The sequence below is a fragment of the Chinchilla lanigera genome, unplaced genomic scaffold, assembly GCF_000276665.1.
Source record: "Chinchilla lanigera isolate Chin_1 unplaced genomic scaffold, ChiLan1.0 scaffold00012, whole genome shotgun sequence".
Classification (NCBI taxonomy): Eukaryota; Metazoa; Chordata; class Mammalia; order Rodentia; family Chinchillidae; genus Chinchilla; species Chinchilla lanigera.
The window spans coordinates 28,302,231-28,316,923 of NW_004955413.1; the positions used below are offsets into that span (position 1 = coordinate 28,302,231).

The 14,693-nt window shown below is 57.5% G+C and overlaps 1 protein-coding gene across 3 annotated transcripts; it reads left to right on the top strand.

The window, feature by feature from the left end:
- Window positions 1-6,874: 6,874 nt before the first annotated feature.
- Tspo (translocator protein (18kDa)) lies at window positions 6,875-12,845 on the top strand. 3 transcript variants are annotated; one of them, XM_005379437.2, is made up of 4 exons: window positions 6,875-6,957; window positions 10,639-10,839; window positions 11,871-12,009; window positions 12,440-12,845. In XM_005379437.2, exons 2-4 carry the CDS (start codon window positions 10,658-10,660, stop codon window positions 12,626-12,628), a joined length of 510 nt encoding a protein of 169 aa, XP_005379494.1. In that variant the 5' UTR covers window positions 6,875-6,957; window positions 10,639-10,657; the 3' UTR covers window positions 12,629-12,845. The 3 variants fall into 3 exon arrangements, with proteins under 3 accessions (XP_005379494.1, XP_005379493.1, XP_005379495.1); XM_005379436.2 differs by having other exon boundaries at window positions 6,952-7,017; XM_005379438.2 differs by lacking the exon at window positions 6,875-6,957 and adding an exon at window positions 8,258-8,354.
- Window positions 12,846-14,693: the final 1,848 nt, after the last annotated feature.

The window sequence follows — 14,693 nt, forward strand, 5'->3', positions numbered from 1 at the left end:
TGCCAGGCAGGCGCTTTGCCGCTGAGCTAAATCCCCAGCCCCTTGTTATGTATATTTGCAATACATAATAGTTGCTTTCGTATTAAGCTATGCAGCCTTGAAGAACAATGAAATCAATTTGCAGGATGGAACTTGAGACATACTGTTAAGTGAAATATACACTCTTTCTACCTAGACTGTGCAAAGTACTTGAAACTTCCACATCCTTTCTTGCATACAATTCTGCTGACAGCGCTAGGCAAAATAACAGCTCTCTTTGTGTTTCGTACAAACCAGATACAGCGTCTGGCACATAATAAGCACCCGATAAATCTTTGTGCCATTGAGCAAAGCCTTGTATTTTTTCTTTACATTAGTTTATTTAACTTCTCACAGCAAGCTGTAATGGATAGGTGCAATTATTATCCTCAGTTTATAGACAAAGACTCCAAGACTGAGTGCGAGGTGGTTAGTGACAGATCAGGGATTGGAAGGTGGGGGTTGTCCAGCTCCCGAGAGCTGCTGTGGGCTGGGTCAGAGGGAGAGTCTCACCTTCACCTCACACCAGCTGTCCCCTTTCCCTCTGATCTGCTTTCATTTCCTGTCAGCTTCCGCGAAGGAGCCCAGGACACACATGCGCACTGCACTTCACAGGGGTGAGCTTGAGGTAGGGCCGTGTCTTAGTCCGCCGGCTGCGGTAACAAGGCCACAGGCTGGGGAGCCTCCATAACAGCAAAACATATTCCTTACTGTTGCTGAGACGGGGAAGTGAGAGCTCAAGGTGCTTGCAGATCTGGTGTCTGAAAAGGGTCTGCTTTGCAGATGACCTCACAGGGGAGAAAGCAAAGAAAGAAGGCCCCACATGTCCTCCTCCTTTGACAAGATCATTCCATTCACAAGGGCTCCACTCTCATCACTTAACCCCTCCAGAAGGCCGCATCTCTAATACCATCACCCTGCGGCTGAGGCTTTAGCAGATGGATTTTGGAGGAGCGTGTCATTCAGTCCGTCGCAAACCACATCAGCAAGGCTGCTTTGCTGAGTTTGGCTGAAGAACGCAGTAAACAAAGACCTAACTCTCGGGATGTCCATGGCAGTCTTGCTTTTGACCAGGAAAAAGTGGAGGAAAGCTGCCTGACAAGCTAATGAGGGATTTGTTAGATGAAATACGGCAGTCATAAAGGATACAGAGGGGATCTTCAGGTCAAGGCATGCACAGAGCAGATGCTCCCTCGGGAAACCCATACATGCACAGCAAAGAGGGGCTGGGGATTTAGCTCAGCGGCAAAAGCGCCTGCCTGGCAAGTGCAAGGTCGAGAGTTCGGTTCCTGGTACCGGAGAAAAACCAAAAAAAAAAAAAAAAAATGCACAGCAAAGAGGCCTTTGGAAGACATAAATCCCTCTCAGACAGAGGGAACAGGAAAGGGGACCCCAGCAGTAGGCTCTGGAAGCTGCACAGGGGCAGGCCGGAGCCAGCTGACTTGGCTGACCTTGATGGTGAAATCCTCCTCAGCAGAGGGGAAAGCTGAAACCAGCGCTTATTCATACAGCAGAGTCCTCCAAAGCTTTGGAACTGGCAAGAGCGGCTGCTTCTAGATTCAAGGGCAAAAGAAGGCTACAGCACAGATCTGTTTGAATAGATCCTTAGGTCGCCGCCCGCTCCCTGCTCCACTCGGGCAAACATCTGGGCTTTCTCTAGGAAATGGTCATGGTGTGGCTGGGCATGGCGGGGACAGCAGCAGATGTGAACCTGCTGTGGACACAGGTGGGCCCAGCATGCTCCCCTGGAGCCAGACCCTGACCCCCCAGCACTGGACGGCCCAGGGGGCCTCCCAGTGCAAACGGAAATGCTAGCTACTGACAGGGCAGAAAGTTTCCTGACAAAAGGCCCACAAGTTCACCTTAGAGTGAAGCTAAAGTGACACCCACAGGCTTATTTTGTTCAGTCCTTTTAGTCCTGAGCAAGCAGCTCAAGATTCCCAAGCATTTGAGGAAAGCATCTAATACACAGGGAGAGAACATAAGACATATAGAGTTTAGAAACTCTGAAGAAGAAGACAGAAGAAAACAGTTGTTTCAAGGAAGCAGTCATTCATATCTAAGAGGTAAGAGAAGCTGGTTGTGGAGATGCACACCTGTAATTCCAGCACTTGGGAGGCTGAGGCAGGAGGATTGCCACAAGTTTGAGGTCAACCTGGGCTACATAGTTCAGGGGCAGCCTGAACTATACAGCAAGACCCTGTCTCAAAAAACAAAGAAACCCAAACAAACAAAAAAAGAATTTGAGGACTATGTGGTGATGCAGACGACCTCATATGGGCTACATAGTGAGGCTATCTCAAAAATAAAAAAAGGAAAGAAGAATTGAAAATTGCAGCCGGGCGTGGTGGCACACACCTGTAATCCCAGTACTCGGGAGGCTGAGGCAGGAGGATCGTTGCGAGTTCGAGGCCAGCCTGGGCTACAAAGTGAGCTCAAGACCAGCCTGAACTGCACAGCCAGACCCTGTCTCAAAAAGACAAAAAAATAAATAAGTAAAAGAAGAATTCAAAATTGCAATAAAAGGCCGAAAGAGAAAGCTGTGGAAAAAGTAAAAAAATAAAAATAAAAAAACATCCAATTATGAAAAATAAAGCAAGCATCTCCAAACTGAAGGTGCTGGAGTGCTGGTGCAATGGATGAAATCAGAGGATTTCAGAGGATTTCATCCATGCACAGAGGACTTTTAGGGTCAAATTTCAAAACTCGAAGCAAAAATCTTAAACTCTTCCAGAGAGAGCCAAGTCGGTTCCATCCCAAGGTGCAGCAATAGCCTGGACTTCTTACGCAGGCAGCGCCTGGCCACCCCCCGGGAGAAGCGGAATTACACCGCGCTCACCTCGCCCGCCCACCTGCCCAGGAGCTCTGGCAGGACCTCCTGGGGGGTGGGCTCCGCGGAGCAGGGAGGAGAGGGGTTTGCTGTGGTGCGCGCACTGAGAGCTCAGGAGGAAGAGCAGTCCCTCTGCTCCTCGAGGCTGCGCAGGCCCGGGGGGTTGGGGCTGTATCTGGTGAGGCCTTCTCGCTGGCGCAGGCTCTCCACAGAGTCCTAGGGCAGGGCAGGGCACCAGATGCCCAGTGCTGTGTCTGAGAGACAGAAGCCACTCTGGCTTTTACTGCAGACCCGGGCCTGCGATGACCCGGAAGTGTGTTGTGTGTTACTCTGTGCATGCGTTTGTCCAGGACAGCGCAGCCCTCGAGACCTAAGCACCTCTGACAGTCCCCTCCTCCCCACGCCAGGGCTCACTGAGCCAGGGCCTGCGTACTAGGCTTCGTCCCCAGCCTATTTGCCTATTTAGAGATATGTTCTCTATTCTTTATTTAGAGATGGGTTCTCACACAACTAAGACGGTAAATTGCCCAGGCTGAGTTTGAATTTTTAATCCTCCCGCCTCTGCCTCCCGGAATGCTGGGATTACAGGTATGTGCTATTCCCTCCTCTTAAACCCTCACCGTGAGGATTACATTTCCACATACGCTCCGGTGAGGACATGGAGGCCATGGTAACCGTGCCATCCGGGACGTGAGGGTCCATGCAGGCGTGTGGTGAGGGTGTGGGGGCTGAGGCCGGAGGCAGACGCATACACCAGGCTTGTTTGGTTGGAGCAGTGCGCTCTGGAGTATTGATGCTCTGTCCCTCCCAAGCCCGCTGCCGCCATCCCGTGCAGCATTCCAAACAGTGCCTATCTGCACAGGGCTGGTCCGGGTCACAGGTTGCTGGGCCCTTTTCCTGCCCAGCGCGCTGAGGACGCTTAGCCCACCTGACAGAAGCAGCCTCTGTCACCCCACTCTGAGATCTGAGCGAGGGACACGGGGAGTCAGAAACAAGGGGACAGAGGACCCCAGGCCCTGAATGCATTGCGCTCAGTGTCCTTGTCACAGCTCTGATGTCCCCAGACCTCCCAGCAGAGACTCCCACCCACGACCTCGCTCTCTGACCAGCCTGGGCAACTTAGCGAGACCTCGTCTCAGAATAAAAATTAAAAAATAAAAAAAGACCGAGGTGTAGCTCGGTGGTAGAGTGTGTGCCTGACATGTGCTTGTCCTGGGTTCAAGCTGCAGCACTACAAAAATAAATAAACATCCCAGTATTGGGGCCCTGGCCTAGGACACCGATCTCCTGCTCAGGGGTACAACGACAGAATAAAACACAGACAAGAGATACACACTTTAGTTACAAGAGGCCCCGGGATGGTCAAAGCCCAATGATGGGCTAAGGCCCCAAGGCTCGGTGTCCTCTGCGATTGATTGGGGAGAGCTACTGGGCTGCAGGAAGCGGTGGGGGTGAACTGCTGATGCGGTCAAGGTTTAAGAGTTGAGGAACAGTGCATTTTTGGAAAAGTGCACGGGAGCAGATCAGGGTTAACTAGTAACCTGAGTGTCGGCTCGCTGCGAGGGCGGAAGGAATTTGGGTGAGCCAAAGTCCGCTTTGTCTGGCTTTGGGGCACCAGGACTTCACAGACTGTTTGGTGGGTTTGGTCCTGGCCCTTGGCCTAAGGTTTTTTGTTTTTGTTTTTTCCCCGTACCGGGAACTGAACTCAGGACCTTGCGCTTGCCAGGCAGGTGCTGTGCTTCTGAGCTAACCCCCCAGCCCTTTGATTAAATTTCTTTTTATGTGAATTTCTTTTTATTTTTAAATTTTTTTAATATGTCAGTTTATTAATATCAATTATTGCCCATTCTGAAAAAAAATATTGCCTGCTCTGCACCAACTCAGCATCCCAGTATTCAGGGGGCTGAGGCAGGAGGATCACTGCAAGTTCAAGGCCAGCCTGAACTAAATGTGGAGACCCTGTTGCAAAAAACAAAACCAAAAATAAATAAACAAATTAAACCCTAAAGAAAAGCCAGGGCACCTTCAACCCCAAGGCTGAGGTGGAGGCGACCTTTGGGGGTGGAGAGGAATCTGTGGAGAGACCACAGCACCTGGGGCTGCTTGGTAACCAGGGCGGAGGCACCCCCACATCCTTGCTGTAATCGTGTTACAGTGTGCACAAGTTTTACACACATTGCTACAGTGAGAACAAGGCAGGAAAACGCTTGTTAATGCGGAAAGAAGCTTCTGATTTATTATTGCAAGGGGAAGAAAACAAGTTACACAACCGTTTATTGCCTGAAAGTTCTTGTAAAGGAAAAGGAACCTATGCCCCTGCTTTGAAAGAACAAAGCTGTTGAAGGCGCTTCCTCTCTAGGTGATGGGAGTGGGTGGGTGAATTTTTTTCTTCTTCTTTCTTGCCTGTAGATTCTGCTGTGTATGTATGTACGTTTTAGTGTTTTGAGACAGGGTCTCACTATGTAGTTCAGGCTGGCCTTGAACTCATTATGTAGCCAGGCTGGCTTTGAACTCCTCCTGCCTTAGCTTCCTGAGTGCTGGGGTGACGGGTGTGTGTCGCCACTCCTGGCTCCTGCTTCTTTTATAGTAAGCATGGGCTACTCATGTCACAAAGCAAACACATGCGGTAGGGAAATGTGGTTCTCCAGTCACACTCGGAGCTGGGAAGCTGCCCCGCGGAAAGCAGGGAGTGAGCTGGACTTCCTCGGTGTGGTCCTGACCCCGGGCTGGTTCCCGGGGGCACGTCTCCAGGCACGGGAGCTGGGCTCAGTCCTCTGGGGTCTGGAGGAGTTGACACGGGCCAGCTGCCCAGGAGAGGCCCCCTGAGGACAGGGGGCAGAGGTGGGTTCCAGAAGGGGATCCCGGGGGATGCTGGGACCCGCCAGGTTGGGATGCATGGAGACCCCAGGGTGGGTGCAGGGTGCTCAGGCAGGAGGCGTTGTAGACAGAGCCTCAAAGGTGGGAAGTCGAGGAGTCAGCCTGTGCCAGGGCTTGGCTGGGTCCAAGCCAGTGGGTGCCAGGAGGCGGGGTGTGGCCTTGTTATCTGTGGGAGCTGCTGGGATAAGCAGGGAGCTGGGGCAGTGGCGGGGGAGGCAGAGTCAAGGCAGGCGGTGGCACGGGGCATGCACACCTGCAGTGTGGATCCTGGGGGTGGCAGCTCATGGTGCCCCACGGCGTCCCCCTCTGTGAATGGAGCCAGCTCCCTGGGAGCGGTGGCCTCAGTGTTTCTTCCGGGGCCTGACGGCAGCGGATCTGAAGACAGAAAGCCCCACTCTCCTTGGCTCCAAGCCCTGTGCCCTGGGGGGAGGCTGGGCACCGCTGCCTTCGGCACAGCTCCTTACAGAAAGGGGCGGAGGGCTGGCAGGGGAGCCAGTGTGGCCAGGCGACAGCTCCACTGGGCACAGCGGGCCCTGGGCCAGGCCACGTTACTTCTAGGGGCAGGAATACGTTCAATGTTTTTTAATCAGAAGAAAAGGATGAATCTAGCCTGCATTATACTTGACTTTTCACCAATACAGTAAAACACACACATATAAAAATGTATAATATTAAAGGATTTATGCATATATGTAGTCACACTGCAACCCTGGCTGGTCCTCAAGGAGTCTCCAGGCCACCGTGCTGCCACCCTCCTCTGTGCAGACCCTGAGGCTGGTGCGGGCTGAGGGGCACTGCCAGGCGAGCCACTGAAGGGTCGAGGACAGCAGAACAGAGCCACACCTTTGGGGATGGCGGTGAGGGTGACCCTGGCTAAGTAGGGGCCTCCATGTGTCTGAGGGCACCGCGCCCACATTATGGCTGTCATCCTCATTGATTCCCTTGACCATGCCCACTTTACAGATGAGGAGCTGGAGGCCACCAGGCCGGCCCAAGGTGCGCTGGTTGCGGTCAGGGTCCGGGCTCTGCAGGACATGCAGGGCTCCGCCGGTGAGAAGCTGCCCCTCTCCGAGCTCCGTTGTCCTATTTCACAGACTGGAGCAGAGAGCTCCCCGCCCGGGGACAGCACCGACCGCCCACTGCCGCCTCCAGCTCCCAGGCCCGGGCGGGGCGCAGGGCGGGACCGGGCGGGGTGGGGACTCAGCGCCAGAGCTCAGTGTCTTCCGGAGAGGGTGAGTAGCTGGGCCTGGAGCGCCGGCGCTCGTGCGACTCAGCCGGCGCGGGGATAGAGGGTAAACTGAGGCTGGCGCCTTGCGGCTGAGCCGCCACATCCGCGGGCGGGGCAACCGCGCGCCGGACTCGGCAGGGAACTCGGGCCCCGCGGGTGTAGACCGGGAGGGCGCCTGGGCCGGTTTGCGACGCCGGGACGGGAGAAGCCAGGCGCACAGAGGAAGCAAGCCAGGGAGGGGGCGGGAATCCCGGGCGCGGGAAGGAGGCTTGGGATTTGGGGAAACTGAGGCTGGCTCGAGTGGGGGAGCCCGGACATGCACCGCGAGATCCAGTTTCAAAGCGCGCTTCCTCTGCCTGCGCCCAGGGCGCTTTCCCAGCCAGCCGGGGTCTTGCACGGTGGCACCAGCCCTGAGGGACAGGAGCCCGGCCGGGGCAGACAGGCGGCGCCTGCTTTTCACCCTCTGCGCTTTATTTCGTTTTTGTTTTGTTTGTTTTTCTTCCGGTACCAGAAATCGAACTCAAGACCTTGCGCTTGCCAGGCAGGCGCTTTGCCGCTGAGCTAAATCCCCAGCCCTCGGTGCTTTCTTTCCACTGGTTTGAATGCTTCCTCGCGCTTCGTTTGGCTTATTTTGACCGCGCGGGCGGAGCCGCGCCGGACCGCTTTCTCTTTTAGAAAAGCGATCGCTCGTCATGAAGCAACTTCCCGCGCCCAGGGCCTCCGGGTCTTGCTGCTTGGGTTACTTTCGAAGCGAAAGAGCTCACGGATGTTGTAATGAGGTCATTTACAAAAAAAAAATGTAATCGTCCCTGGGACGCCGAGGCTTGGAGGCGGGGGAGTGGAGGGAGCGGACCAGGGAGGGCACAACTCTGTCCTGCTTCTGGGTCCCTGGCTCTAGAGGGGCTCAGAACGGGGATCCCAGACACCCCAGCCCCATTTTACGGATGGGAACGAAGGCCCAGGAGATGAGTCCCGGGTCTGGGGGGCCCGGGGCCCCACGCTCTGTGGGGCAGATTCCAGGTCCTTTGACTGGGGTGTCTAGCAGGGCCGGGACTCGGAGGCTGGGGCTTTGGCGCTGCCGGGGGCAGAGTGATGCTGTTGGCCCACGGAACCTGCTGGCGCTGGGCAGAGGTGGGTGGTGGCAGCTGCAGCCCGAGGGAGGTGACAGACTTCAAACGTTCTGTGACTGCTTCGCTCTGATTTCTTCATCTGTTCCCTGGACGAAATGGGGGAGTGGTCCTCAACCTTGACGCCGGAGGAGGCTTCTGGGCGCTCCCGCTGCCCCGCCCCTTCCTCCAGGGGGCGGGGAAGACACGCCCACCAGGCCCGGGAGGGGGCACTGTGGCTGGGGGCGTGGCCAAGCGTCTTCTTTACCTTCTGGGAGGGAGAAGCTATGGGCTGGTGAGTGGCTCTGCCCCCTGCCCGAGCCCCCAGGCGACCCCGTTCCTGGCCCTCCTGGCTCCCTGGTCCAGCCGGCCGTGCCTGGGTGACTCAGCTTGTGGGTACCCCCCTCTGTCTCCCGCTCCCCAGGCGAGTGATTCAGGAGCTGGCAGTGCCCAGGAGGCCCCAGGAAGCGCCCTGCCCTCCTCTGTCCGCGGGAGATCTCGAGCCTGCAGAATGGAAAGAGCCCCGCTTCTGGGGGAGGTGGAGAGCAAGGGCAGGAGCAGGAGCTCCTGGGGCTGCTTCTTTGCTCCCAGACCCCAGGGCCAGGCCCTTTCCTTTCTCTGTGGCTGGGAGGATACATTTTTAATATTGTATTTCGAGTGAGTTTGAGATTACGGAAGTTGCAAAAGTAGTGCCAAGGCAGGGTGTGGGGGTGCACGCCTGTAACCCCAGCTTCTCAGGAGGCTGAGGCAGGAGGACCACAGGCTGTAGCACAACTTGTGCAACTTGGCAAGACCCTGTGTCAAACAAAGAATAAAAAGGCCTGTGGCTGTAGCTCAGTGGTAGAAAGCTTGCCCAGCATGTGTGAACCCTTGGGTTCAGTCCCCAATTCCCCAAGTAGTAATGAAATGAATAATTCCCATATTTTTGAAAGTCCCCATGGATGCAACAGCCCAGGTTTCCCATTCTGCCACCCCAACTGTGTTTCATTTTTATTTCTCCTTGGTCTCAAGGCGCCTCATCCTCTTTGCCTTTGGTGACTGTGGCGTTTTGACATCTCTGGGTTTGCCCTTGGGGAGGGCACACAGGGTCACTGCGAGGAGACCTGAGGCCTCTGGGCCTCAGTATCCCTGTCCGTAGGATACGCCGGCCTCCTGCTTGCCCAGACTGGGCCATGTTCCAGGGAAGGCCTGAGGCACTGAGCAGAGCTCCGTCTGGGTCCCCAGATACTGTCGCTGCTGGCCTTTGTCACCCAGGCAGAGCAGGGCCGTGTCCCTCACAGAGGAGATGAGACCCAGGCGGCCCAGGCTGGCTTGGGGTGACATGCGGGCCCGGCTGGTGGCCTGTCTTGGGCGATGCCCCCACTGCTCTGTGCCCAAGGGGCAGATGGGCTCAGCTGGTGGAGCTGCCTGCAGGCAGGCTGAAGGACAGCATTCAGGTGAGAGCTGTGCCAGGCTGGCCGGCGGCCTTTCCTCGGGAAATGGTCCCTTCTGAGATCTGCAGCCTTGGTTAGTCTTAAACATGCAGGGCTGTGCTACCTGCTAACGTTGGGTTCACTCTGTGCTCAATTTTATGTTCTGCCTTCTTCACTTTACTGAGCGCAGTTTTCAAGTCATTGGAACGTCACCAGGGAACTTGGTGACACATGCCTGTAATCCTAGCCCTCGGGAGGCTGAGGCAGGAGGATCGCCACGAATTTGAGGCCAGCCGGGGCTACATAGCCAGACCTTGTCTCAAAACAGCAATAACAAAAAGTCCTCCAGACTGTGCTGTGGGTTTAGGGTACAGCATTTGCCCAGCACGTGCAAGGCCTGGGTTCTGTCCCTAATGCCACAAAATAAACAGAAAATAAAGACCAAAAAGTACGCACCCAATCTTTCAAAGTCCCTGCTTTTGGGCCTGGGACCACCCCTGAGAGACAGGGAGAGGGCGGGGACTCCCCATCCTCAGCTGTTTTCCCTGCACGTTGGACAGTGACCCTGGGGGGGGCACTGTCCCCCCTCAGTGCACAGGAAGGGGTGGTGGCTTTAGGGTGTCACTTTGGGGTGGGGGAAGGACACCTGTGCATAGAGACAGCGCCTGATACTGTGGCCTGGGCTGGGCCCAAGGCAGGCAGCTTCGATATCCCATTCAACGGAGGGGGAAACTGAGGCTCAGAGAGTTGTTTGGAGTCAGAGCAGTTTGGTGGGGAACAGGGGTTTGAGTGAGCCAAGTTCTGAATGAATGAATGAATGAGGAACTGGAGGGCTAGAACATAAGACACAGGCCTCGCTGGATGCAGCAGACACACCTGTAATCCCAGTACTCGGGAGGCTGAGGCAGGAGGATGTTGGGTTCAAGGCCAGCCTGGGCAATTTAGTGAGTCCCTGTCTCAAAATAAAATTAAAAAGAGCTGGGAGTGTAGCTCAGAGGGTTCCGGAGGCTGGCACTTGGCCTGGGGAGGTCGAGCTGGAAGCAGCCTGGTGGCAGGGACCGCACTGTTGATCCGTTCTGGTGATAGGACGCGGGATGCTGACAGTGACAGCAGGCTGACCCAGGGTCCTCGGGATGGGCCCTCACCCGGCCCTCTGTTCTCTTCCAGAGCTTCTGAAACAGCAGCCATGGCTCCACCCTGGGTGCCTGCCGTGGGCCTCACGCTCGTGCCCAGCCTGGGGGGCTTCGTGGGCGCCTACTTTGTCCGCGGCGAGAGCCTCCGCTGGTATGCCACCCTGCAGAAGCCCTCGTGGCACCCGCCGCGCTGGGCGCTGGCTCCCATCTGGGGCACGCTGTACTCGGCCATGGGGTAGGTGCCCGTCCCGGGCAGGCGCAGGGCCCATGGCAGAGGGCAGCGGGGCAGGGATGGCACCGTTCCCAGCCCGGGAGGAGGCCTGCGTGTTGCACAACCAAACTTTCCTCTCCTGAGCCTTTTGGGAGCAGCCCGGGGCGCATCCACCCCACTGCCCTGCCGGCTTGGCAGGGTAAAGGTCGCCCCCTTGGGGTCCCCCTCCGAGATGGACCCAGGCTGTGGCAACTGTGCCAGACTTATCATGCCTGAGTTTTAAGAGTCCCTTGTTTGACAAGGGACCCTGCAAGGACATAGGCTAGCAAGTGGGGAGCCCCAAGGACTTCCCCCCAAACCTGGAATCAGAGTCCCCGATGACAAGCTGTGCTGGGGGAGGGCGGCCCCTGCTCGGTGCAGTGAGGACTGCACCCAGGGTGAGCTCGGTGGTCAGCACCCACTTGCTTCCAGGATGGGTCTGTAGGCGCCAGGCATCCCAGGCAGCTGGCAGCGGCCAGGCCGGGTCTGAGGGTGTCACTGGGCCCGACCTGCAGCCCTTCACATTTCCCAGGCCCCATGTTGACTCCATCCTGGCACTGGATCTCCAGCACTAGGCCCTGCCGGTCCCGGCTGGCCCCGTCCTTCTGCTGGGGCCTGGTGGCCCTGGATGCTGACACAGGGTCTCACACCCACCTCTGAGCCTTTGGTTATCCAGGGAAAGGAATTTCCCTGGCAAACTCCTACTCAGCCACTCAGCCCAAATGCCCCTCCTCTGTGCAGAAGCCCTGGCTTTATCCACATGGCCTGTGTGCCTCCCTCTTCATAGTGCAACAATAACACTGGCAAAGATTTATTGCATGTCCTGTGTGCCAGGAGCCATGCTAAGCTCTGCCAGTGTGTCAGCTCCAGTCTGCACAGCAATCCTATGAGAAATAAAGGCCCAGCGAGGTATAGCCGTTCTCCTGAGGTCACACAGCATTCACTGGCAGGGGCGCAGGTGGGTGAGGCTTCCAGCCTGGTACTGGTACTGTCCTGATCAGTGGCCTTTGTTCCAGGTATGGATCCTACATGGTCTGGAAGGAGCTGGGGGGCTTCACAGAGGAGGCCGTGGCTCCCTTGGGCTTCTATGCTGGGCAGCTGGCCCTGAACTGGGCGTGGCCCCCCATCTTCTTTGGCGCCCGGCAGATGGGTTGGGTAAGTGTGGCCCTGTGATCTTCTGGTCCTCAGGGAACCCTTGCAGGATGTGGGGCAGTGCATCTCAGACAGAAGCAGCATCCGCAGGTGGGGCAGTGGCTGTTACTAAATTTCCCAGGCTGGGCTGGAACTTGTGATCCTCCTGCCTCAGCCTCCCAGACTGCTGGGATTACTGGCATGTGCCACTGTACCCAGGAACACTTGACAGTTTACAGCCAGGCTGTTGGGGGTTGCAGAGCTGGAGGGAGGTCAGGACCAGGCTCCTGGATGTTCCGTGTCCCCCTCAGCACAGCCCACACCTGGCGCAGATCAGGCAGGAGTGATGCCCCCATTTTATAGCCAGGGAAACTGAGGCTGAGAATGCGCTCAAGGGAGGAGGTGGCTGGAACTGTGGGTGCAGCCTCAGCCTCCCTGTCCCGTGTCTCCACAGGCCCTGGTGGACCTCCTGCTCGTCAGCGGGGGAGCAACGGTCACGGCTGTGGCCTGGCACCGCGTGAGCCCGCCGGCTGCCCGCCTGCTGTACCCGTACCTGGCCTGGCTGGCCTTTGCGACGCTGCTCAACTACCGTGTGTGGCAGGATAACCGCGGCCGCCGTGGTGGCCGGCAGAGCCAGGAGTGAGAGGCCCCGGCCTGCTGAGGACTGTGGCCGGGGCCAGGCAGGTGCCGTGGTGGCGGTGGCCCCCGGGCCTGATGGGGACGCGGCCTGGGCTCAGCAGCGGTGGAGAGGTGGCCCAGGCTGAGCCCCGCGGAGGAGTGGTGTCCTATCCTTCCATGTCGCTCGGAGCCAGCTCTTGGGTACTGTTTTTTACAGCTGAATAAAACCCCAACCTCCCGTATGGCCGTCTCTGTGGCTGGACAGGGCTGCGGCCGTGCAGGGCACCCGGGACGGATCGTCCAGATGGGACTGACCCTGCCGCACTTCTGTAGGGTGCTGGGACCAGGGGACGCGGTGCTGTGCCCTTCTGACCGCTTCCAGAGCTCCCAGCCCAGTGTCTCTGGCTGGCCCCAGGAGGGCCCTCAGCTGGTCTTGCCAGGACAGAGCTGGGGACACCAGCTAGCCTCCTGGGTACCAGTGTCTCTCCCCTGAGGGCCAGCCCCAAGCCCCATAGCCCAGACCCACCCAGATTTAGGGTGTCACCCCAAGCGCCAGGCTTCCAAATGTGTCCTGGGCCTTCGCTGCTTGCTGGACACTGAACGTAGGACAGTGCCCTGCGGACCCTAGGGCTCCTCAGCGGTGCTCGTCTCCCCGTGCAATGCTTGGCAGGGCTCGCCCTCCTGCTGGCTTCCCTGGAGATGGGAGGAGCTTTTGCCCAGTTCGCTGCAGCCAGCACCCGCTCCGTTACCGACTAGGTTGTGACAACTTCACGCTGCTGCTGAGGGAGGCACAGCCATGTGCCGAGTCCCTCTGCGCGCCCGCCATGAGCACATCGCTCAGCACAGGCTGCAGGGGCCTGTGCCACTGCCCCCTTCCGGAGGTGTTGGGCTGCAGCAGGCCATTCACACAGAATGCTCAGCCAGCAGATGGTGCTGCTTGTCCGTAACTCCACCTACCTGGGATGCTGAGGCAGGAGGATCACAAGTTCAAGAGCAGCCTGGATTACTCAGTGAAGCCCTGCTTTAAAACTAAGAGGGCTGGGGCTGGGGATTTAGCTCACAGGCACAGCGCCTGCCTGGCAAGTGCAAGGTCATGAGTTCGATTCCTGGTACTGGAAAAAAACAAACAAAAAAAAACCAAAGAAAAAAAATAAAAAAAAATAAAACTAAGAGGACTGAGGGTCTAGCTCAGTGGCACAGCACTTGCCTGGCACACTTGAGGCCCCGGCTGTGATGCCCGGCACCCTTCCCCTGCAAGCAGGAGGGCTCAGCAGGCTGGACATCAATGGGAAGCCACAGCAACAGTCTACCAAGCACCTGAGCTTCGTGGCTGGCCACTCTGGGCTGGGCCCGTCCAGTGCTGGTTCTGCCACTCAGTGCCTGAGACACAGCTGTCACCACTGGGCTTATCTGTGTGGCCAGAGCATCGCTGAGGACACTTTGCAAATGCCACCCTGGGGACTTCCTCTGCACCGCCCAGCCTGGGCACATCCTGCCTCCTGAGCAATTCCTACAGCAGGGCCAGAGATGGAGGCACCCAGGAGGCAGTCAGTGCAACAGGGGCCATCTCCAATGCTCCAATGCTACTGCCTGGCCATGTCCACGCACCTGAGTAGAGGGAGTTAGAAGCAGAGACGCCACACTAATTTACGAGGGAAGGCACCCGTTTTAGGTGAGCAAGCACGCACCTCTCCCAGGCTTCCAGACAGACAACCTGGCTTTGAGGTCCAGCCTCTGGGGGCTGTGGTGTCGTCTGAGTTTAAACTCCCAGCCAGCAGGTGGTGCCACTGCACCCCACGCTATCCCCACCCGGTCCGCCACTGAGCCCTCTGCTTGCTGGGAGCTGGGGTCTCACTGCCTCCACGCCCAGGACAAGCAGAGAACCCCAGCCCCCGGCCCCCAGGCCCGAGTGTGGAGCCAGGATGGGCACGCTCTGTCGCTGCGCCGTGACTCCACGGACTGGGTCCAGTGCTTGGAAACCCAGTGGGGTGGGGGCTCAGAGGCCCGGGCCCTCCCCTAGGACGGCTTCGTCTGCACTGGGCGACAGGGCTGCCCCCGCTGCTGGCTCCGTGCTTCTGCGGCGCAGGAGG